Source organism: Phascolarctos cinereus, unplaced genomic scaffold, assembly GCF_003287225.1.
Source record: "Phascolarctos cinereus isolate Bilbo 61053 unplaced genomic scaffold, phaCin_HiC Scaffold_1;HRSCAF=81, whole genome shotgun sequence".
Lineage (NCBI taxonomy): Eukaryota > Metazoa > Chordata > Mammalia > Diprotodontia > Phascolarctidae > Phascolarctos > Phascolarctos cinereus.
Genome location: NW_027555514.1, coordinates 128,794,291 through 128,820,677, shown reverse-complemented (window position 1 = coordinate 128,820,677; position 26,387 = coordinate 128,794,291). Strand labels below are relative to the sequence as shown.

Sequence of the window (26,387 nt, the reverse complement as noted above, 5' to 3'; positions counted from 1 at the left end):
TATTAACCTTTTCTGGATCACGAATTCCCTTGGCAGTCATGTGGAACCTGTGGAATCCTTCTCAGAATGATTTTTTTGGGACTATATTCATAATTGATGAAAATGCTAAATTTCAGTTAAAGATTAATGAGGATAAAGATTTAATTTCCCCCACCAAAGTTTATGGGCCTCCTTAAAATGGGGGAGGGGCTTATATGACCATTAGAATTAGCCTTCGAGGGAACATTTTGTTGACATAAACCCCTTTTCTGTTTCTGAAGCTGTGTCTGCGAGCTGATGGCGAACAAAACCAGGATATTGATCACCTCTAAAATGGAGCATTTAAAGAAAGCTGACAAGATATTAATTTTACATGAAGGCAGTTGCTATTTTTATGGGGCCTTTTCTGAACTTCAAAGTCTGAGACCTGACTTTAGCTCAAAACTCATGGGATTTGATTCTTTTGACCAGTTCAGTGCAGAAAGAAGAAACTCAATCCTAACAGAAACCCTGAGACGTTTCTCAATAGAAAGTGATACTGCTGTTTCCTGGAATGAAGGAAAAAAGCAAGCTTTTAAACAAACTGGAGACTTTGGGGAAAGAAGAAAGAATTCTATTCTCAGCCCACTGAACTCCACTAGGAAATTTTCAGTAGTGCAACAGCAAATTGAAGAAAATGATGATGAGCCATTAGAAAGGAGGTTGTCTTTGGTGCCTGATTCAGAGCAGGGAGAGGCCATTCTGCCTAGGAGTAACATGATAAACACTGGTCCAACATTCCAAGGACGAAACAGGAGACAGTCAGTATTGAACCTGATGACCCGCCCCTCAGTTCACCAAGGTCAGAACATGCACAAAACGGGAAATGCTGCTGTCAGGAAGATGTCCATGGTCCCTCAGTCTAAGTTATCTGAAATAGATATCTACTCCCGACGTTTATCCCGAGATAGTGGCATGGACATAAGTGATGAAATTAATGAAGAAGATTTAAAGGTATTCATTTGAATTTTCAATGGTAACCTTTTCATATTCATCACAGCTTATCTAGTAAAACTTACTAGTATTTGGAGGTGTGTGTGTGTGTGTGTGTGTGTGTGTGTGTATGTGTGTATAAGTAAGTAAACTTTGGCCTTTCACCACATTGCAGTAGGGAGAAGAAATTTGGATTAGTATACAAGTGACCTAAAAGTATCAAGAGAACAAACTGTTTTCAGGCTTTTTTGAAGTATTCATTTATATTCAGTGGAAATTTGTGAAGTCAGCAGAAGCTACCTGGGCTGATATTGGGCTGGTGTTTTACTATGGGAAAGTGGGTTTCCTTAGGGAGTTTCAGATGCACTACTTGAAGGAAAAAGGGTCCAGGTCAGCATAGGAATAGGTTCCTTGTTGGTAGAGGGAATGCCCTGTAAGGAAACTCCTACCAATATACATTAGCACTTGTTTTGCAATTTATAAAGAATGGCCTAGGATTTAAAAAGTTAAGTGACTTGCTTGGAGTCACAAAGTCAACTTGTATCAGAATCCTCAGTAGCCTAGTGGATAAAGCATTAGCTTCCTAAACCAGGAGTTATGGGTTTAAACCCTATATGGAATAAGTATTTTTTTTATCCTCAAAACTCCTACACATTGCTAACTAATTAAGGAGGGATGTGAATAATTTGTGGCTATTTTTATTATATATATTACAGATTTGAGAGCTGGAAGGGCCTTTAGGGGTGAGCTATTTTAACCCCTTCATTTTATAGAGTAGAAAATTGAAGATAATGTATAACTTGTCCAAAGACAGTTAGGCAGCACAGGCGGAGCTAGGATTTGATCCCCTCTGCCCTCTGACTCAAAATCAAGTGTACGTTGTACTATATCATCCTGTCCCTCGTCTCAGTGTCTACTTGAATCTATGTGCAACTTGACACTGAGACTACCTATGAAAACCTCTCTGAACCTAAATCAAACCTTATATTTTGTGTGCCCACAGTATAAATGGAACTCTAACATATGGACAGAAATGTAAGTGACAGCACCATTCTTTTCCTCTAGAAGTTTATATTATGCAAAGGATAGTGCTTGTTCAGATCAACACTATATGCTGCTATGCTAATGTAGTCATATATTAGTATGCCATGTGTATATTTACATACATGTCTATGAATATATGCATATACATATATGTGTATGTGGATACATATCTACATTCACATGTGTGCATATGTAGATGCTGACAGGCTTTATCTTATTTTGGAAAGAGTAGTAGATCTGGAATCAGGGAATCTAACTTTAAATCTGAATTCTTTACTGGTTAGCTATGTGACCATGGGTAAATCGCCCAACCAAAGTTTCATCATATGAGGTGGTAGAGTCCAAAGGAAAGGACATTGTAATTGGAGTCAGATACTCAAGTTCAAATCCCGTTCCATGAGTTACTCTTGTGATTCTGGGAAGCTGGTTATACGTCTTGGGGCCTCAGTTTCCTCATTTACAAAATAAGGGAGGGGAGATTGAACCTGATGAATTCTGAGGTCCCTTCTAGCTCTAAATCTGTGTTTACCTTTTAAATGAGGGAATTGGACTGTGTGATTTCCAAGGTCTCTTGTAGCTCTGAAACATATCCATTTATATTATATTTATGTCATCCAAAATGAGTTCTTTCTATACAAATAAAAATTTTAGGAAAGTTCATGTATTTAGACTCATCCACCAGGGCTTGTTTAAATTCTGGTGTATCACAAATGAGTATCAAAGTATGGATAAATTTTCTAAAAAATTATGGTTTTTAAGAATTGAAAATCTGATCAAGTGCTTCAGTAAGTGGAAAGATAGATAATTTTAAACCTCACATGAATGAAAAAATACATTTTTCAGAAATGGAAAAAAAGCTTATTTTTTAAAAAGTTTTTCATTTTACTTAAATCAAGAAAGTTTATGTGAAAGTGTCCAAGAGACTTTCAAGGTGAGCTTTGTTTTCAATTATGTCACACTAAGATTATAGATCATTTTGTTATTTAATTTAGATGCTATGTTTTGATAACCCTTACCAGGTCTGCATATATATGGAATAAGATTTTTCCTGGGAAAGTATTTACCATTTGCTTTCCTGGGCCATAATAAATATGGAACATTAATATGGAACATTTAAAGACTACTACTCAGACTTCAAAGAATAAAAATTGGGGGCCATACGCATACAAGTTTTGTTAGCTGCTTCTGAAAAGAGAAGATGTAGCAGGTTAATTGACACATTCTTCCACTATCTAGTAAAATGACCTTGGATAAATCACTTAACCTGTTTGTGCTTCAGATTCCTCATTAGAAAATTGAGGAATTGGGGCATAATGATGTGGTTTCCTTGACCTCAACAATTGTTCTACATAAGAACTCAAAACACCATTTGATTTCAATCTGAAAGGATTTTTCAAACGTCAGCCTAAAGGTTTCCTTTTCCTTTTTTAAGGATATAAGAAAGCAATCTCTTTTCTGCTGATAGATCCATTATCAAAGGGAATCACTCCCTATTGTACTTTTTTTTTTTTTAGTGAGACAGTTGGGGTTAAGTGACTTGCCCAGCATCACACAGCTAGAAAGTGTTATGTGTCTGAGGTCAGATTTGAACTCGGGTCCTCCTGACTCCAGGGCCAGGGCTCTGTCCACTGCACCACTTAGCTGCCCCAGAACTTTGTGCTTTCTCTCCAAAGTCTGAGAACTGAAAGAATCACAGAGCAGAAGATCATAGAAACACAAATTTAGGTGAAGAAGTCCAACTCTTTCATTTTGTAATTGAGGAAACTGAGGCACAGAGATATTAAGTGATTTGTCCTGTAAGATCACATAAGCTAGTAATTATCTGAGGCACAATTCAAACTCAGATATTCCTGGCCTTAAATCCAATACTCTATCTACTATGCCATTTAACTGCCTCATCATTAAAGCTGGAAAAGACATTAGGGGAAAAAAAAACCCTACAGAGCAAATTAGGTAGTTCTAGGACTATTATTTGTTTATTAGTATGAGTTTATTCTGAGTCCTTCTGAGAGGCTTGACTATCCCACCATTTTACCTGGTCCATCCATTCTTTAACCATTTGGATTTTATCTGTCTAGGACACTAATTACAATAGAAACCCAGAAGAGATCCAAAATAATAATCTTGTAGTTACCTCATTACTGTACATGAGAGAAAATTGTAAACTTGGGGGAATCCCTAAAGATCCAGAGAAGATTATTTTAAGGCCTATCCCATAAAAAACTTGCACTTTGAAAAATTCCATACCACAATTTAAAACAATAATGTTATCCATGGCATTCAAGAATACTTTATATATCATTTCAATGTTCATAGATTTTTAGATATTATGATTTAAAAATCCCATTCATTTATATTCCTTTTGTGTAATAAGTAACATGGACTAGCATATGAATAATTTGTTTTTAAGTAATTATTCAGTTATCCAGTTACTTGAGATATGGATACCCTAATTTGAAAAATTTAATATTTCCTGGTTTTGAAAGGGATGTGATATTTGCTATAGAATCAAGCTGATAACATCATAAATTTTCCTTACATGTATTTTAAATTCCTGAAAATTCTATAGATATCAGAAAATAACATTGTAGTTATTTCTGCCTACTCAATTAAAAATATGAATGTAGTGTGGTCCAATTTTGGACCATTACAAATAATCATGGTCATTTTTTCCCCAGGAGTGGTTTTTTGATGATGTAGAAAACATCCCATCTGTTACCACATGGAACACCTACCTCAGATATATTACTGTTCATAAGAGATTAGTTTTTGTGCTAATTTGGTGCCTCGTTGTTTTTCTGGTTGAGGTAAGAATGTTCTACTTATAATGAATTATTATCATTCCAAATTAAGAATACAATTTTCAATCTCATTGTGAAAGTTACTCTCAAAAATTTATGTACGCACATTTGGTATCTAGGAGAGAAAAGGGTAATGCTTATAAAAGGGTGTAGAGTGAGGCTGTTATTCAAAGGCATGTTAGAGACCAGACTAGAAAGGTAAATGGAATTAGAGAAGAGGTAAGTTTTGTCTTAGAGAAAAGGACCATTCTGAATAGGGAATAATTATTTGCATAGTGTCTGCTATCTACCAGGCACAGTGCTAAGTGCTTTTACAAACATTTTCCTATTTGATCCTCACAAGAACCCTGTAAGGTAGGTGCTATTATTATCCCTGTTATACAATTGAGGAAACTGAGGCAAATAGAGGTTAAGTAAATTAGCCAGGGTCCCACAGCTAGTAAATGTCTGAGAGTGGATCTGAACTCATGTCATCCTGACTCCAGGCCTGATGCTCTATCTACTGCCCCACCAACAGCCTCTATCAAGAGAAGTGTAGATGGTTAGCTATGACATTCCTTAGATGAATGAAATAGAAATAAATAAATTTGATGATATTTGAACTAGGAGATAGAAAAAGAAGATAAGGCAATAGAGAGAGAGAAAGGAGATCAGAGCAGAGTGAAGAGCAAAACATGCCGATGAAGAAAAGAAGAGGAACCTAAATCATTCAAGACTGACCTACCTTAGACATATAGGCAGTTATTTGTAAGAAATTGTATGGCCATATGTAATATATGGATGGTTATCATAAGCACAGCAGTGAGTCTGAAGATGGAGAGCTGTCTCTCTTCACTAAAGATGAAGCAATGATGAATTAAGCTAATGAACAGTAAGCAGATTTTTAAGTACTATGGAGATAGTGCCTCCCATCTGCAATTTCTGAGAAAAAAATGTTGGCCCATATAAATAACAGGACTAATTTCAGCACAAGACCTTTATGGATGAAATAGACAGTTCTGCCTCATATGGTTTAGGTTGACCTTTCCTCTAGTATTATTTTTAGTTAGGCCAGAGTAGTTCTGAAATCAGTGCAAGGGAAGGACTTTATTCAGCTGACTCACTTATGACCCCACTCACTACACCAGAAACTCTTCTGATATAAGTGCCCCTCCCTGCCTACTACTTTCCTTTCACAGACTCTCCTTGTTTTTTGTATTTGTACCCCACCAGGATTTAGCACAACTTTTAGCAGGAGGTAAGTGCTTAAAAATGCTTTTTCATTAATCCATCCATTCATTCATTCATTCTCAGTGGCTGATCTGTAGGTCACTTTTGTACTAATAAACTGCTAAATCCTTAGGTTATGTGGGAATTACTAGTCTCTGGAGGTTTCTTCAGTTATTATCCAGGGCAAGGGCCTCCTAGGGATATTCTAATTGAAAGTTACCTTTTGGTCCTAAAGTCTATACTTTATCACCTGGATTTAGATGAAAAGAGGCCACTATCTAAGGACAAGACAGAGCCCTACATTTTTCTTGTTGTTTGTGTAGTCCTTCCAGGGACTCCAAGAGTTTTTCTTAGCAATGATACTGAAATGATTTGCTATTTCCTTCTCCATCTTATTTTACAGATGAGGAAACTGAGGCAAATAGAGGTTAAATGACTTGATTAGGATCATATAGCTAATAAATATCTGAGGTCGTATTTGAACTCAGGTTTTCCTGAATCTGGGCCCAGCACTCTGTCCACTGTGCCACCAAATGCTCCCTGGGCAGGTGTTGGTGGCAGGTTTCCCCCTTTTAGGAAATGATTAATTAAAAGTTGCACAACAGGAAAAAAAAATGGTACTTAACAGTCATGTAATTAATCTTGGACAGTCTTGCCAAATGATCATCATTAATATGAATTAAACTCAACCCTTTGACACAGTAAATCCCAAACCAATACTTCAAAGTTATTAATGGCCTGAGCTCCTGGGTTGAACGGTTGTAATGTTTGTCCTCAAGTTAAAAAGTTATATAAGTCGAAGTTCATGGAATGATATAAACAAAGTTGTCAGAAAAGAACAGGTGATTATTTTTATATATGTATCCGTATCACACACATGTGTGGATATATACATATGTATGTATGAAAATAAATATATATAGATATGTAGATATGTGCACATATATATCTACATATCTATATCGATATATAGGTTTTTTTAAAAGCACATCTTTATCCCATAGATTTGGACTTCGGCATCTTTCAAAAGAACAACCTATATTGTTCAAGAAAAGTCAATAATGTCTGAAATTGGGTAAGGTCCTCATCTATGTGATCTGGATCCTTAAGGGTTTGCCATTTTTTAAAGGGTATTATCTATACTGTGGATTTAGTTGTAGGGGGTAGGGACCAGATCAATTATTTTATTGCTAAAAGAAACTAGGAAATGAGTAAACTCCTTCTACCAGTGCAAGTTTGCACATTCTCCAAAACGTTATTCTCTTGATGCTAAGATTAAAGGACTTGCCCCCAGTCAAACAACTAGTATATGTAAGAAGTGGGATTTAAGTTCAGGTCTATGTGGTTCTAAGGCTGGATCTTTAAGCATAAGCTATGCTATTTCTGTTACAGAGAAGCATTATGGGATAGGGGAAAGAGTTTTGATTTTGACACCAGAGAACCTGGGTTCAAAATCTTGTTTCTGGTGATTACTACCTGTTTGAATTTAAGAAAAGTCCCTGGCCCTCAATTTCCTCATCTGTAAAATGAGGTTAAAAAAAAAAAGATGGTGGTTCATTCTAGATATTGGGTTTAGATATATTAGAAATATTTTTTTCACTCTTGAAAGTGCATTCTGAGGATTTGATTGTTTTTATGAAATTCTGTCTAGAGCTAAAAAAAAATTAAGATCCTTTGGTGAATGGAGATAGACAGAAACATTACCTTGTGTTTTTATGCTAATGTATTTATGTACATCCTATAGTTGACTCAAACTATTTTTAAGAGGTTAAATGCTATATTATTGAAGTTACTACCATGGATGTCAAATAGAGCCAGTCAAATAAAAGAGACATTTACATTCCAATTCTTGTTATAATTTTAAAATTTTAATTACTCTAAAGGCATTTTAAAGAAACAGTCTTAGCTTTCTTGGCATCTAGGTAGCACAGAGGCACACTCTGCTGGGCCTGAAGTCAGGAAAACCTGAGTTCAAATGTGACTTCAGACACTTAGTGTCACTCAATGTCTATCTGCCGCCATTTCCTAAACTCTCAAAGGCAAATAATAATAGCAACTACCGTTACAATGTTGTTGGGATGATCAAATGAGAAAATATTTGTAAAGTACTTAATGTGGTACCTGACACATAGTAGGCACATTATAAATGCCTGTTTCCTTTCTTCTTTTATTAAGTGATTTATGTCTGTTTTACAAATATATGTGAAATGGTATGAGTTAATTACTATTACATAAAAGAAATTGTAAATTATGTATAACTGCCTCAATAATGTAAATGTATTGAAATCTGTTCAAGAATGTTGACTTTTTATATATAAAAATATGATAATTTGGGGGGAGATTAGGAAAAATCCAAGACTGACATATAGAAACCATAAATATCTTTGGCAACTTCCTTTTCAGCTTTTCAAACTAGCAGGTTTTTTTTTTTTAAACCAAACCTATGATTTTATTAGCGTAGTGAACTCATGATAAGGAAATTCTCTTTATTAATACAGGTGTGACTTACTTAGCACAGTACCAGGCACATAGTAAGTGCTATATAATTGTTAGCTATTTATGATTAGCTGTCACTTCATCTCAGTACACTGCCTGGAGCATCAGAAGGTTAAATGACTTGCCTAAAGTCAGAGAGCTGGTATGTGACAGGCAGGACTGGAAGCCAGGCCTTCCTGACTCCAAAGCCAGGTCTCATATTCACAGTGCCATGCTGCTTCTGTAGCAGGTGTATTACCAGAACTTTATATAATTAAGACATGATGAAACTCCCCAAGGGAGAACTGACAATTGCATTATAAATAACCTAAATTCTGCTTCTAGTCACAGTATACCTTTATGGTATATTCCTTTTTTTAAAAAAATTGTTTTTATGAGATCTTTTGTTGTAACATCCTTTAGATTTTTCCCCTTTCTCTTTCCTTCTCCCCTTCCAAGAGAGCCATCCCTTATAAATTTTTTTTTAAAAAAAGAGAAAGATAAATGAATTCAGCTAAATTGGTCAATATATCAAACAAAAAATCGACATTATGCTGAATGTTCCGCATATTCCTTCCCATCCTTCCTTACCTCTACAAAACAGTAGGGTGGAGATATCCTCTCATATGTCTTCTTTGGGGACAAAATTGTTCTCTACAATTTTATAACATTAATTTTTAATTGTTTTATGGTTGTTCTATTCATTTACATAGTTGGAGTCATTGTATGTATTATTTTACTGGCTGTTTACTTCACTTTGCCTCAGTTCCTATATGTCTATCTGAACTTCTCTGTATTCCTTATTTTTGTCTTATCTTACACCTCAGTGATATTCCATTGCATTCATGTACCACAATTTGCTTAACATTTCTCCAACAGATGGGCACATCTACTTTGTTTCAGGTTCTTTGCGGCTACAAAAAAATGCTACTATAAATATTTTAGTATATGTTGAGCCTTTCTTTTTATCAGTGACTTCCTTTGGGTTTGTCCCTAGTAGTGGGTTCTTGATGGTTACATAGAACTGTTCTACTCTAAAGCTACTATTTACTTAGGATAACCTTGAATATAGTAGAATATCATCTAAGACCCTCAGACTTGCAAAGTTGAACATTTTATTGTCGTCTATGGTCATTGTTGACAACTTTGTGGTTTTCTCTAATTAAAACTTAGGATGATTTAAAAAAAAGAATATCCCTATATTAATACCTAGGAAATATGACAATTGATGAAATTGAATATTTACATACTCATATTGGAAGTATTGCCACAGTATCATGGTAAAACGCACTTAACTAGCTTTTCTCTTTCTACTCTTATTGCTATCAAGGCGCTCATGGTTGTCCTCATAATGCCCAAAAAAACAGAGCAGGGCTATTCTTTCCTTATGAAATGGTTCTTCCTCTTCCTTACCCACTCCCTTTTTTCCCTGAGGCTTAACCAGTGCCAGTTTTTTATTTGTACTTCTTCATTTTGGATTTTACATTATTTTAGATAAAGACCTCATTTACTTCTCTTTTAATTCTCTTTTAATTATGACAGCACCTTTTTAATATGTTAAAATTAGTAAAGAATGCAATGTTCTAATCAATAAATTAACAAGCATTTAAATGCCTCCTATATGACTTTAGCTCTCAGCATTCAATCCTTAATACTTAGACATTCAATTTTAAATTATATTAAAGTTTTAAAAATTCTTGAAGGACTACTCAGTTTTTATTAGTAGTTCTGAGTGGCATAGCAGAATTTGTTATGTAGAGATAATATACGACTAACAGATGAGTAGTCACTTCCCTCGTCTGTGAAATGAGATTGGACTAGATAATTCTTAAAGTGTCTCCTTGTTCCCATATTCTGACTTAAAAAACTAACAGGTTGGGAGACTTTCTAATGGCTTCCTTCTTGGTGTGCAACTTGGGCTTCCATCCTTAGTTATCAATAAAATTGTTAGGAAATCCTTCTCCAGTAATGATCTTCTGGTTGAAATGACATCTAGTCACTTCAGTTAGTGAATTTAGTTCTTATGGAATTCATTTTTAGTATTTGATTTGACTTGCTTGAAATTTCTATAAAAATAAATGTGTGATTTCAGCATTTTTCTAAATAATTTTTTTTAATTTCTGTGCTTCCAATGTGAGAAGCAGTGTAGTATAGTGGATAGAATACTGGTATTGGAGTTAGAAAGATCTGAATTCAAGTACTGCCTTTTACATTTACTAGCTCCTCTGACTATGAGCAAATCGTTGAATCTTTAAGTGCTCCCAAATAGCTCTCTAAGACTGTAAACTACAGATGAGTGCTCAATCTGCATAGGTAGAAGAAATTTCCACTTCAGAAGTTCTGTATACTGATGCCATCACAAGTCTGGACTTCTAACATTCTCCCTTCACATTTCTTCTTTCTCCTTTCCCCTCCCTTTTCCTCAGTCTTGCTTTGTTTATGACTCGGTATTTTGTTGCTAAAGTTAGAGCTTTCCAAAGAAAGCAGTTAAGCCTCTTAAATTTTTCATATAATGCATAAAGTACAGTCATTCATTCAACAAGTAGTTATCAAGAGATATTCTATATCAAGCAGCTGTACTGGGATCTGTGAGGTAGGTACAAAGATGTATAAAGACCTGATATGACTTGTATACAGATAACTGCAATACTAGGTATCAGGTTCTAAGGAAAGAATGAACGATAATACAGAGAGTACGAACTAAAATAGTAAAGATGGAGAGATAGCTTCTGCTGGGAACGATCATTTGCATTAGCCTTTTTTTAAGAAAAGAAACTTATTTATAAAAATGGGTGGAATTTCATTAGGTAGAGGTTTTGGGTGAGCAGATGTGTGTTTGAGGGGTGGTATGATATGATGGTATCATGGTAATGGTGGCACAGACAGGTATTTTAGTCAGAGGAAATGGCATGAATACAGATGTAGCAGTGAGAAACTGTAAGAGATAATGAAGGAATGATCAGTAAAAATTTGAAAAAAATAAGGGGCTTCTTTTACCTAGTATGTATTCAGCCAACATTGAATGAATGAACAAATGAATATTATGGATGAATGGATGAATATTATGTGAATAGTGGGGAAATGGCATAAAATGTAAATAGAGAACAGATTTCGGAGGATCTTGAATGCCTGGCTAAAAAAAGAAATCTTTTAATCTTTCAAGCAATAGGAAGCCATGGAAAGCACTACAGCAGAGGAGGATTGTTATCAGATTGGTGTTGTAAGAAGATAAATTTAAGGGCAGCTAGGTGGCGCAGTGGATAGAGCACTGGACCTGAGTTCAATTTCAGTCTCAGACCAGACACTTGACACTTACTAGCTATGTGACCCTGGGCAAGTCACTTAACCCCAATTGCAGAAGAAGAAGAAGAAGAAGAAGAAGAAGAAGAAGAAGAAGAAGAAGAAGAAGAAGAAGAAGAAGAAGAAGAAGAAGAAGAAGAAGAAGAAGAAGAAGAAGAAGAAGAAGAAGAAGAAGAAGAAGAAGAAAAATGTGGTGGCATTTTGTTTGATGGATTGCAAGGAAGAGAGAATGGAGACAAGAGATATCAAATAGAGGAAGCAACTGCAATAGGCTAGATATTATATGATAAAGGTCTAAACTAAAGTAGAGGGGCAAGGGAAAGGATATACATTTAAAAACAGATAGTGAAGCAAGAATTGATCCAACTTGTTAATTGGTTGGAAGTGGAAGTGACAGGCTTTGTACTTGGGTTACCAGGAAAATACCCATACCATTACTGGAAGTATGGAAATCAGAACTAATTTGTCAAGAGACAAGGAAAATGAGAAGTTTAAGGGATAGTAAGAAATCTAAGTAGGAATATCAGCAGGTGGCTGGAAATTAAGGCTGGAGCTTGGGAGGGGAAGTCCAGACTGAAGATATAGATAAAATAGGTACACATAAATTAATACTTGGTTTTAGTTGTGTAATCGTTCTAATTTCCCTATATTACCTGGCATTACCTTTCTTTATCTACCTTAGCCCTTAGTTCACTTGTCTATAAAATGGAAATGATAAATGATTTACATGGTACATTAACATTTATAATGAGCTTTCTTTACAACTTTCTAAGGCTAGCAATACAAATATTTTCATTTTTATACTTACTTTCCGGGCCTGCCACGAAAGGAATATTTCTCCTTGACCAGAATTTTTCATATTTAGAAGTCTCCCACTTCTATACGAATGCCTGTTATATCAGCATAACTATACTTTATCTTCCTAGATAGATTTTTAAAGAACTTTGGGCTCTTTTTCTTCAATTAGAATTTTTATTTCTCTTCATGCATCTTAATCTTCTTATAATAGATGGCTTTGTGGGTAATAGAATCAAGCATCAATTGTGTGAAATGTGCAGTGCTTTCTGCAACTAACCAAGATTCTTATGTAATTCTCTGCAGTCAGGGTGAGGAGTATTTTGCTATTGTATCAGCCTGCTCAGGGCTAATACCCAGTTGCAAGTGCTCTTAATAATTGTTCCTAGTGGTTTGCAGAATTCTCTTTTCAAAACTCCGTGGTGCCACTCCCAACTCCCTCTCCCCAAAAAAGAAGGAAAAAGACAAATATGAATAAACCATTTATAAAATAAATAGAACAGAAGGAAAATCAGAGATACAGACAAGCAGGGCAGGATTGGCGTTATCAGGCTTAATTTATTAGAGACTTTAAAAGTAGGATAGACAAAATTGAGTAAGTCTCTCATATGCTATTCTTTTGTTTCTATTCTTTGTGTATGGAAATGATCATATTCGTTAGTGTCTATCACATTCACAATAAAAAAAAAGGCAAAAAAATTAAGAAAAAAAATACTGACAAAGTTTTGCCAAATTTTATGTTCAGATGCTTCATATGGAAAATGTTACTTGGGACTGTGAATGAACTTTCACAGACTCATTCATGGAACCAGTAAAAAGTGATTTTTCCCATTCAAATGCTTTCACTATAACCTTATCCCTCCTGATAAGATTCGATTAATTTTCCTGTGGATTGATGGAAGAAATGACAAAGTATTTTATTCTGATACAATTTAAATTCCGTTCTCTTAAACATACTGGTTCTGGGGACAATTATTACAGCTGCTGAACAAAACAAAACAAAAATGCGTGTGCTTTCAGGGAGTGGAGGATATTGACAAAAGCACTGTTTGGCAGGGGAAAATTTAACTGTTTGTTGTCCTGTTGCAGGTGGGCGCTTCTTTGGTTGGGTTTTGGATCCTTAAGGAGTGAGTACCCATGTTGTGAATTTTGTCTTATTTCTAATGTGTCTTTAAAAATATTTTGCTATGCATTAAGCTTACTCTTTTTTGTGAGAGGGCAGGGGAACAATGAAATTTGTTTCAAAGTTCTGCTGATCTAGATTATATTTTCTATTTTCTCTCTGCCTGGTTCTCTATTAGTTCTACTGAAAAAGAAAAGACTTGATTATGTCCATATCCTATTGTCCTCTGTTGGTTCCTGGAAGAAAAGATTTGCACCTAGTTTTCTCTGAGATTCAGTGACAACTCTGGGGACCAATTCGAACATGAAATTTTTTTCATGTTTTTTCAAAGATTTTCAAACATGAAATCTTTTTTTTTTTCATGCTTTAATTTGTTTCAAAAGTTAAAGTAGACTGGCTTTGGCCATGGTATGATAAACTCTTTTCATGCTCTGAAAATCTCAATTAGTAGTTCACCTTCTCTAGTATGTAAAATTTTTAGGATCCATTAAACTCAAAGTCAGTATTGTTTATGTTTTTGGAATAATAAAACAAAGAGGAATCTCCAATGGCTGAATAATTACTTCATCTTTGTTTTACAGGACCTCTCTTAAAGATAAAACAAATTCAAGTGGGACCAATAGCACCTATGCAGTCATTATCACCGACACCAGCAGATACTATTTGTTTTATATTTATGTGGGAGTAGCTGACACATTTTTTGCCCTGGGAATGCTCAGGGGCTTACCTCTGGTGCATATGCTAATATCAGTCTCCAAAATTCTGCATCACAAAATGTTATGCTCCGTTTTGAAAGCGCCTATGTCAACCTTCAGCAATTTGAAAGCAGGTACTTTGATGAAAGAATGTACTGTCCTTTGTGTGAAATAAAACTATTGATCCCCAGGGACATGTGACCTTAGTTGTTTTTTTTTTCAGTTGTGATGGATTTGCACTGAAGCACCCACTTTTTTTTGTCCAATCCCTCTAGTGACCAATAACATACATTTACAAAGGTAGCATCTATAGTTTATTTGTTTGTCTATTTACTAAGATTTTTAGGTCTTATCATGGTCTCTTCAGTCAATTAGGTTACCATAATTTACTAAAACATCACATCATTGAAGTCATGATAGCAAAATTTGTCCTCATGTCAAGTCTAGATAGCTGCACAAGCCTGGTCAGAGGCAGCTAATGCAGTGGAGAGTAGTAGGCCTGAATTCAGGAAGACAAGTTTAAACCTGGTCTCAGACACTTACTAGCTGTGTGACCCCTTGGCAAGTTTCTTAACTTTTTTTTGCCTCAGTTTCCTCAACTATAAAATGGAATTAATAATGGCTTTCCTTTTATAAAGAAGCTTAAAGAAGGGGAAGAACTTTAATGTCAGACATCTATTTTAAATCCAAGTCTCAAAGAAAAAATAACAGTCTTTATCTCTCAAGTTTGCATTCAGATCTTGTTTGCTTTTGTGTTCAGGGCATACATAAAGACTTGCACATCTAAAGTACTTTGATATCCTCACATTCATTAGCTTGTCTGATCTTTCTGATAATTCATTGAGATATGTAAGGAAAATATCATCATAGCTGAATGAATAGAAAATATACCTTAGAAAGACAAGCACTTCAGCATTCTCTGTTTATGAACCAGAAAGTATTAGAGGCAGAAGGAATTTTAGAAATCATATAGTCCAGTTCCCTCATTTAACAAAAGGAGAAGCTCAAAGCCAGAAAGAGTAAATAATTCACTCAAGGTACCAGTTATTGTTAGTGTATGTGGCAGAAGTGATACCAGAACTCAAATCTTCTGACTTTTATTGTAGCGTACTTTTCATCATATCTTACCACCTGCCTGAGTTCCTCATACCTTTGAAGGCTACTAATAAATCATATCTCAATCTTCCCTATCCCCTTAAATGTTTCTGGTGAATCTTTTTTTTTCCAACATTTTAATTATGGGTCTGCTCTGAGGCGCTCCAGGTTATAGAGAATTGAACACAGTGACCTCAGAATACTAAAAATGATTCTGCTTTTTTAAGCTGAAAGGGACCCTAGACATTATCTGCTACAATACCCTCATTTTATAGGGTTTTAATATTTCCCAAAGAGAGTTTCCCAAAGAGAGTAAGTAATGTGAAGCAGTAGAGATGGAATTTAAACCCTCATACTTTGATTCCAAATCCAGTTCTCTTTCCACCTCCAAGTATAATGTTAGAGTTACCTAATCCTACCACCATCTCCAGCCTCACACACCCTGTCTGATTCTTATTTACTTCTTACACCACATTATGATTTGTGGTTCATTTTTTATCCATTGAGACAGCTAGATGTTTTTTCTGTTATAATTAAGTCTCCATTTTATATCTGCCTTTTGGTTTTGATCCCCAGCTATTCAACAGTATTTATCTTTGTTGAATTTATTTTCTTGTCTCTGATTATTTCTCTCATTTTCCAGTCATTTATTTAATATTTACTTAAATATTTAAGAATATTTAAGTATAGTGTCATGTGCAGAGTTGATTGAGTCAAGGAATTCTGACATTTTGAGAGAAAGCCTTCATTTGAAATGGAATAAAGGCTGTGTTCATAATTTTTTTTTTCCTGAAACTGCTTTTAATTTTCACAAACTCTGTAGATTTATTATTGACATTTCTTTCTTTATTGAAACAAATGTATAAATGCACATAGTCACTTATGCTGTGGACTTTTCATATTTACAGATAGAGGGCAAAAGTGTGATTATATAACCTTTACTTAGGGTTATGGATCAAGAGTTGGAAGAGACCTCAAAGGCCATCTAGTTCAATCACCTTATTTTATTACTGAAGAAATTGTGTCCCAAATAGGTTAAGTGACTTGCCTGAGATCACACAGGAAGTCACATGGACTGTTAATAGTAAGAGGAGTGTAACTTTCCCATTTTTTATAAAGAGCAAAAGTAAATAGGCCTACATGTAGAAAGATGAGAACTGAACCATATTTGTTTTCAGACATCACAGCATGTGATAAGTGGACAATTTTGCATCTGTTGCCTAACTTGTAATTATTAAACAAACTCAGTGGCATACATAATATTCTCTCTGAAGTTCTTAAAGGGGACCAGAAGAGTTCTGGGAGGTCTCTGCTAGCCTATGAGTCTATTGTTTAAAAGGTGCAAAGGAAAAGAAATGAATATTCACTTGTACTTGCTTATATTGGTACAGGAAATTAGGCAGGGGTATGTTGATTAATGTTTAACAACAGCTCTCTAAAAAAAATATACTCAGACACTTTCAATTTTGATCTGCATTATTAACATTTTTCTATCATTTTCTTGAATCTAGACAATCAACAAAACAACAAATGAAGTCCTCATTTAATGTTTGCTGATTTCTGAGATATAAATGCTTACACTGAAAATTTAACTTTACAGCTCTTTCAAGTTGGATTGAGATAGCTCCAGCATACCCCTGGATTAAGCCAAATTAAATTATAACTGCTAAATTGACCTGTTTTGAGAATTTTCTGGGGATTTTGAAAAATGTATTCTCTCTTTTAACTTACTCCTACTTTTTTGCTGATTGGGGCAATATATAGTAATTTGATTTTTGGTATTATGAGGAAAAAATTGATATTTATACAGCTAAGAACTTTATACACATTATCTCATTTGATACTCAAAACAATCTAGTAGGGTAAGTACTGTAGGCATTATTATCCTCATTTTATAGATGAGGGAAATGACTTAGGTCTTGTGACTCACTCAGGGTTAAATAGACAGTATAAGTCAGTGAAAAGATTCCATCCCAGGTTTTCTTACCTCTAGATCCTATGGGGTTTTTTAAGTTTTGTGTGTTTTTTAACTACTTAGAAAAATCTGTAGAGAATCTCCATTAGTAAATAGTTAGTCTTTTGTTTCATTAAATTAAAAAGATGCCAGGAACCTCAGTACATTACAGTTACACTAAGGTACTTATGTGGATTAGAGGATGAACACAGACTGTTGGATGTTGTTTGTGACCAAAGATAAAAGGTCCTCTGTGGTCAGAGATTTTCCCCCTGAAACTTAACAGAAAATGGTTATGTCTAAAAATACAAGATGATACTGTAAACACTATTATAAAACAATCAACATTTTTGAAGTTCTAGGTCAACTGAAAGCACATTGCTCCTATCCCTCTACTTTAGAGATAATCAAAAATGGACTCTGTAAATTCATTGAAAGGCTGTTTCTTTCTTTTGACCTTTAGGTGGAATTCTGAACCGTTTCTCCAAAGACATAGCAATTCTAGATGACCTTCTGCCACTTACAATATTTGACTTCATCCAGGTTTGTAAAATAACCCTTCTCCAATAGAATTTGTTGCTTTAGTCTTTTAAAATAAGCTTAAGTTTAAGTATTTAATTGAGTATTTGTCCACATTTAATTTAGACTTTGAGGTATTTTCCCTTGTGTAGAATTTGGTAAGAAAGAGTGCTTTTAAAATAAAATGATAATGGGAAACCAAAAGGAATAGTACAGTTGAAAAATCAATGCTATGTCAGAGGAACTGATTCTTTATACCAAGAGATGAGGGCCAGCAATACACACACGGGTAATGTAGTTAGCTACCTCTATCATATAACTTTTGAGGGACATTGCAAGCCTTCTCTGACCTGTGATATCTCCAACATAGGCTTGTGTTGTGATGAAATTCAAAGAATGAGAGTTTTTCTACGGGAGTTAAAACATTATGCCTTGAAAAGCAATCTGTTAAAATACAAATATTTTTCTTGGAAGAGGTAGCACCTTAACATACAGCATGTCCCCAAAGTCTTAGTGCAGTTTTAAGCTATAAAACCTTAACACTACTTTAAGACTTTTGGGACACCCTGTGCATTCACTGGCCAGTTGACTGAAGACATGGAAAACCAGACTGATTCATATGGATGCTTGGAAGAGAAAAGTCCAGAGCACAGGACATTGCCCTGAAGACTGTTCTTGAGTGATTTAGAAATGGGGGTAGAAGTGAATGAAAGGTATTTGAAGAGGAAGGAGGGGGCATGGTTAGGCAAGGTGGGCAGTTGTGCAAGATTAGGTTTGCCTACCTAACAATTTTGCCTAGGGCCTATCCTGGTTTGGGAAACCACATTAGATCCCTATAAGCTACAGAATGTCAGCTATGACATCATTTGATAACCTTGGCCTTTAGTACACATATGACTAAGGCTTCCTATCTAGATTTCACCATCAGCATCCAAAATCATAAATGCCACAACTATAATCATCTGCAGTGGCAACAGATGGAGTACGATATGATCACTCCCCTCAACTTCCACCTCCCCTAACCTCACTAACTAAAAGGAAGAAACTCATATTGTTGTGTTAGAAAGGAGATAGAAAATCAAAATAGGAAAGATGATATGCACGTTTATACTGAAAGCACATTGTTAGAGGCAAAATAATCAAAAGGTCGCTTTACTTCACACTGAAACAAGCAAGCAATCTAATGAATTTCCCATTCCAAATGAGTGGCACTGTTTTGGGTTTGACACAGTTTCCTCTATTTCAAGTTGCAACTCATGACAGTAGCTGTTGGAATCCTAATAGATTACTTGAGACCAGTAATAAAACGAAAAAAATATATATTTCTTTTTTGTCTATGAATTCTAACAATTTGTTCCTCATTCCAGAGTTACACATGACCAGCCCTGAAAGAATAAGTATGGAAGCCAAAGGCATAGTTGCAACAGCATTAATTCAGTTCAACTCTCTTTGGCCTTTCTTTTTTAATTGTTTCTTCTCTTCATCATTTTTTGAAATAGTCTAAGACTGATTTCAAAAATTCTCTGGGGGAAGTTACTTTTAAATAAGTATTTTATAGATTAAATAACACTTTTGAAAACATCTAATGGTTCCTATGCCCATTTTGTGTATGTGTGTATGTGTGTGTGTGTGTGTGTGAGACCGACTATGAGTATAATCTTTCTTACATTATTCTTTCCAGTGATTCTTATTCTGGTTTATAACTGATATGAGTTACATTTTATCCACTCCCATTCATTCATTCATTCTATCAATAAACTTTTGTTAAACATGTATACTATGAGCTATTATACTATGCTATTATATTAGAGCTATGTTAGTGTCTTGGAGTTTTTTGTTTTATGTTTTTTGCTTTTCAGTGCTTAGGACAGAAACTTACACATAATGTAGGCTCATCCTCCAAGAGATTGCAGCCTATCAATAGCTTAGTAAATACATCTTACAGAGCTGCCTGAGACCCAGAGAGGTGAGATGACCTTCATAAAATCAGGAAGTGCTAGAAGTCTTCTTGATTCCACGTTCAACGTGCGATCCACTATGTCATGCTGCCTTTCATAAATCATGTTTGAATAAAAGATGAAAGTCTTTCTAAAATGTATTATGCACTTCCCTGAATTAGCAAACAGAACATACTGAACATAATTTACCTTTTATTACTGCAACATCACTATAAACATCAGTCATTTTACACTGATGCTCTTGGGGGTAGGGAGAGGTCAGGAGTGATATTGAGGTGTCTAGGTCTGATATTCTAAAGAATCCCAGAGAACTCTGCCTTTCCTAATCATTTTTTCTTTTGTCCCTTCATGGGCTGTGAGATTTCACTTCTTGCTTTTGTCATGGAATTAGCATCCTTTCTTATCCTTTATAGGTGTTTGCTATAGATGAGGCAAAACTGAAGGCTACCAGGGGAAGCCAGTAGTAAAGTCTAAATCAAGCACCCTAATTTTATACGCAACATTGGGTCTATAGGAAATTTGGTATAGTGGGTAGAGGGCTATGCCTAGAGACCAAGAGAACTAGATTCAAGATCTAGCCTCTGATAGTTACTAGCTTTGTAAACCTTTGCAAATCTTTTGACCTCAGGTGTCTCAGGAAGTTTCCTAGGATTTTTATACTAAGTCATAGGCAAGCTTGATGACCTAGAAAATGAAGGATCTGGGCTAGATGATCTCTGAGGTTCCTTTAAGCCCTACAAATCTGTTATGTACAATTTGCTATTCCTCTTAAATATATAGAGATGGCTGCCATTAGACCAAATAGAGGGGTGTGTGTGTGTGTGTGTGTACACACACACACACACACACACACACACACACACACACACACAATTTATCAATTCTCTGGGTGCAGATATCTTTCTTCATATGCCCCTTATAGTTAATTTGGGTATTTATAATAGTCAAAATGACTTATTTACTCAAAGTTGTCCTTAAAACAATATTGCTGTTGCTGTATACAATATTCTCTTGGTTCTGCTCATTTTGCTCTTCATTATTTCATTCAAGTCTTTCCATGTTTTTCTAAGATCATTGAGCTTATCATTTCTTAAAGTACTCTGTCACAACCATGCACCACAACCTATTCAGCAATTCCCCAATTGATGGGAATCCTTGCAATTTCCAGTGCTTTGCCACCACAAAGAGAGCTGCTATCAACACCCTGCTAGCATTCAAAGTTATAATTACTATTTGTGAATTTCCCTCCATCTTATTTTTACTTATTGTTTTCTTTCTCAGCCCCCTACTTCACCCATCCCTCCAAGAGTCCCCTCATTCCCACCCTTCCAAATCCCAATCTATATACCTTCTAAGAGTCTCTCCCCACTTTCTCTCTTTCTCACCTCTCTATATATTCAGAAGACTTCTGCACCCTTCCAGATGTACATGTTGTTTCCTCTTCAACTCAGATGAGAGTATGGTTCCTACATTACCATTCCTCCCCCTCTACCTTCTTCTTCTACATTGGCTCTTCCTTTCACATCCCATTTTTATAATATATTTACTCCCTTTTACCTTTTCCTCTCAATTTTGTTTTTTAGAATTACCTCATCATATATAACTCAGTCCCACCCTTTCTTTCAAACTCCCTTGGTAATGATGACAATTTTAAGAATACTGATAACATTTTCATATATATAATAAGTAAACAATTTGACCTTAATGAGTGCTTTATAATTAGTCTTTAATGTTTTCCTCATAGTTCTTCTGGATCTTTTATATTGAATTTTCCATTGAGTTCTGGTCTTTTTATTACAAATACCTGAAAGTCTTTCAGTTTGTCAAATGTACATTCTTTTTTCATTCAAGTTTATTTTCAACTTTGTTTGGTAAGTTAGTCTTGGACACAGCCCTAGCTTTTTCACTCTTCAAAATATAATGTTCCAAGACCTATGACCTTAAGTCTTTTAGAATTGAAGCTGCTAGGGTTTGTGAAATCCTGACTTTATTTCCATAGTATTTAAATTGTTTTTTTTTTCTTGTTGCTTGCAATATTTTCTCCCTAACCTGGGAGTTTTGAAGCTTGGCTATGACATTCCTGTAAGTTTTCCTCCTGAGATCTCTTTCAGGTGGTGAATGATAGATTTTTTTTTTCTATTTTTACTTTACCTTCTTCTAGAATTTCAGGGCAGTTTTCCTTAATAATTTCTTACAAGATTGTATCCAGATTTTTTTTATCATATCTTTCAGGTAGTCTGCATTCTTATATTGTCTCTCTGTGATTCTCCAGATCAGTTGTCTTTGTAATAAGATGTTTCAGATTCTCTTCTATTTTTTTCTGGTTTCATTGCTTTTTGGTGACTTAAAATGTCACTCTATTACTTTTGCCCAATTCTAGTTTTCAAGGAGGTATTTTCTTCCTAAAGATTTTGTACCTTTTTTTCCAATTGGTTAGTTTTCTTTTCTCAATTTTCTTGGATTGCTTTTTTCCCCCTAATTTTTCCTTGATCTCTCTTATTTGAGTTTTGAATTTCTTTTTAAGTTTTTCTAAGACCTCTTTTTGGACTTGTGACCATTTGATGATATTCTTTGGCATAGGTGTGGTTTTATTTTTAACCTTACTATCTTCCTTTGAATATGAACCCAGATCTTCTTTTATACCAAAGTAGCTATCAGGGGTTGGGTTCTTTTTCCTTTGCTTACTCATTTTTATTTTAATTTGTCTTATTTTATTTTTAGCAACTTAGTATTATTATTATTATCAAGTTTTAATCCTGACATGTGAGTAATGTTGCCCCAGGCCTCAGGTCCTTATTACTGTTGTTTTCTGAGTTCTGTCCAGAAGTTCAATGTCAGGGCTCCTCTGTTTCTCTCCTCAGCCCCATACATGCTGACCCGAAAATGTTCTTGCTCCCTGCAGTAACGTTTCTGAGGTCCTTTCAAGTTGTCTCTTAATCACAGGTCCTCCAAATATTTGGGCTATAATGGACTAATCAGTCCATTAATAAATGTATATTAAATGCTTACTATTTGCCAGGAAGTGTGCTAGGTGTTAGGGATACCAACAAAATCAAAAGTCAGTTGTTTCCCCGAGAGCCTTTTTTTTTCTATGGTAAAGTAGAAAAAACACTTGAGAGTTATTAGTCCTTCTTGCTCAGAGACCTTTTTTGGCTTTTGTGGTTGCATTCTAGATCAGCGATGCAAAACTCAAATAGAAATAAGGGCCATTAAATTGTCCGTAAGGATTCCTGCAGGCTGCATGTTGACTTAGAAAACCACATATAGCTTTGTTTTAATTATTTCAGGTCACATTCAAGAGTGTTGTGAGTGGTGTGTTTGACACTTCTAATCTAGATGAGTGAGGCTGCTGGAAAATTTATTTCCTTAACAGTGCGTTTTTAATAGAACTTAAAAGAGATCACCTTCTCCACTTTTTTGAATCACCTTTCTAAAACATAGTGACTCTGTGTACAAGCTACACTTTCCTTCCCTTTACCATGGTTTTCCTTTTTTTTTTCTTTCTAATATTGATCTTGAGAGATAATTGATTTAGTTTAAAATAGGACAGTGATTTTGCTCCCTTATTACTAAGGGCTATTAGGGAACCCTAAATTTTGCTCCCTTATTAAGGAACCCTAAATTTCAACATTTTTGTGTTGCTGGGGACATAGAACTAGTATGACAAGTGGAAGCCCCCTTAGGACATAGTGATTGGAGATAGAAGGGACTTCAGAGATTACCTACTTGATAAATCAGTCTGTTTATCAGCTAGCATGTGTGGTGTATGGGGTGTTCAAGAGGACTAGCACCTCTGGTATGAGGACTTGCTGAGTGCTTTCCAGGGCTGCTCATCCTTTGGTGTCTACCTGATTCACCCATCTGTTATGCGTGGCTCCAAAAAGCTGTAGCATATGCAGTGGTCACACCCCAGTAAACCATCTTGGCAGATGGGCTAAACCAGGTTAAGGGTAACTGACAGGCCTCATACTTGCTGGTCAGTTAAGGGGATGTCTACCCCAAGCATATGAAGACTTTCCCTAGGGTGAATGAGAACAATTTGTTCCAACAGTCATGAAGGTGGCTAAAGCAGGTGATGTGATGTGCTTAGAGGTTGTTCAGACATCAAAGATGTCAGAGTCATCCTCTGCATCCTGGGCCGTCCCCAATTGTACTGACTTTTGCCTTGCCACTGGACTTCGATGACTCAGGAACAGAGAGTAAGGTGGATGACTTTGTGCAACTCTGCCTCACTTAAATCTAATTCATGTGCAAGTCAGTACATCATCCATGATGTCATTGGTCCTCTTTGAAAATGAAGGACAGACAACAGCATGTATTAAGAGCCTGTTATACACTGTGTTAGTGCAGAGGATAGAGAGCCAGGGCCTGAAGTAAAATCTGGCCTCAGAAGCTTACTAGCAGTGTGACCCTGGGCAAGTCATGTAACCCTGTTTGCCTCAGTTTGCTCATCTGTAAAATGAGCTGGAAAAGGAAATAGCAAACCTCTCCAGGAGTTTGCCAAAAAACAAAACAAAACAAAACAAAAAAACCAAATAGAGTTACAAAGAGTCAGACATGGGGGTAGCTAGGAGGTGCAGTGGATAAAGTACTGGTCCTTGAGTCAGGAGGAGCTGAGTTCAAATCCGACCTCATATTAAACTATGTGAGCTTGGGCAAGTCACCTAACCCCATTGCCTCAAAAAAACAAAACAAAACAAAAAACCTGAAGAGTGGGACATGACTGAAACAACTGAATAGCAACAACATATGCTGCATTATGTCCTAAGCATGTAAAGACAAGAAAGAAAACAATTCTTTCTTTCAAGGAGTTTGCATTTTATTGAGGAGACAATGCATGCATATAAGTATATATGGCATAAATTTTGCAAAATAAATACAAGGTACTTAGGTAGAGAAGGCATGAGCATTTGGGGGAAGGAGAAGAAGAATCCAAAACCACTTGATTTAGGAGGAGGCGCTTGACTAGTGTCTTGAAGGAAGCAAAGGGTTGTTTGAAGTGGATTTGAGGAAAGCAAACATTCTAGGTGTGGAGACAGCCAGTGCAAACGCGAGGAGTTGAGAGATGGTGTGCTATATTGGAGGAACAGAGAGAAGGCCAGTTTAACTCCACTACAGAGTGCGGGAAGGGCAGTAGTCTACTTTGATTAATGTACAAATTAGGAAATTGGGACCCTGAGAGGTACTGTCCCTTTTTCAAGCTCATCCAGTGAGATAATGGCAGATGTTAAAATATAAACCAGATTTCCTGACTCCTAGGCCCATATTCCTTTGCTTATACCAACACTGCTTATTTGCAAGAGCTGCTTTAATGATGCAAGTAGACACAGGCATATGAGATTAGTCTGAAAATGCTTTAGTTGAAGAAGGATCTTTGATAATTATTTGTGCAAATGCTTTCTACTCTTATTTAACTGTGTGAAATCTTCAAAATATGACTAGACATAGAATAAGGTGATGAAAACTTTATAGCTTTACTATGTGGAATACATCTGAAAAGAAGTTTCTAACCTTTTAATTGTAAAAAATGAAGGCATAAGAGAAAATAGCAATGTCTTGAATGAGTATAAAAAGGACAATATTCTTTCTTAATTTTACTCATCTTACTAATATTCCAATTTTACCATTCTTTTTAATTTCTTTTTAATTTCTATTCTTTCCAAGTTTATCAAAGACCTAATTGTCAAATCCCACATCCTTTTCTTAATTCTCATCTTCCTTGAACTTTCTACAGCCTTTGACGCTGGTGGACTACCTCCTTCTCTATACTTTCTCCTCCATTCCTCAAAAGGTCTCAGTAGTTACTGATCACTATAGGACACTCACAAATACCTTAGCCTGGTATTTAAGACCCTCAACAGTCTAATTTAAATCTGCTTTTCCAGTCTATTTTTACAGCTCCCCTTTATATATTCTGTATTCCAGCCAAATGGGAGGAGCTACTAAATATTTCTTCATCTCAAACTAATTCTCCCACCTCCATGGTTGTATAGGTCAACCCTCATGCCTATAAGTACTCTATTCTCATCCACCTGTTGAAATCCTCTTCAGCTTCAGTTCAAATGAAGTCTCCTCCATTAATCCTCCCATGATTTTCTCATCCCAAAATGGTTCCCATCATGAAATTTTCTTATAAAAGTTTTTATAGAGACATCTAATAGGGAGGTCTTCTTCATACCTATCCTACTTCTTCACCTACCTAGGTCATACTTGTGTTTGTCTATGCCATATCACCTCATTATATTGCAAGCTCCTTGAGGGCAGAAATGGCATCTTTTTATATCTTTGTATTCTATAGGGTCTAGTAAAGTTTTTGGCACATATTGAATGTTTAATAAATATTTATTGAATAGAATTGAATTACTGATTGATTACTTGTGCTGGTTTGCCCAAAGACAGACAGAAAGTTAGTGGCAGAAGTATCCACACCCAGATCTCTAAATCTAGTCCTGTTTTTACTATGTATGT

At 35.5% G+C, this 26,387-nt stretch overlaps 1 protein-coding gene across 1 annotated transcript in view; it reads left to right on the top strand.

Annotated features, from left to right (window-relative positions):
• The window catches only part of CFTR (CF transmembrane conductance regulator), a 196,319-nt gene that overhangs the window by 103,937 nt on the left and 65,995 nt on the right, over positions 1–26,387 (top strand). The window contains exons 14-18 of the mRNA XM_078149954.1: positions 261–972; positions 4,674–4,802; positions 13,665–13,702; positions 14,280–14,527; positions 17,906–17,985. Of these exons, the coding sequence (XP_078006080.1) occupies positions 261–972; positions 4,674–4,802; positions 13,665–13,702; positions 14,280–14,527; positions 17,906–17,985 (1,207 nt within the window). The remainder of the gene's footprint in view (positions 1–260; positions 973–4,673; positions 4,803–13,664; positions 13,703–14,279; positions 14,528–17,905; positions 17,986–26,387) is intronic.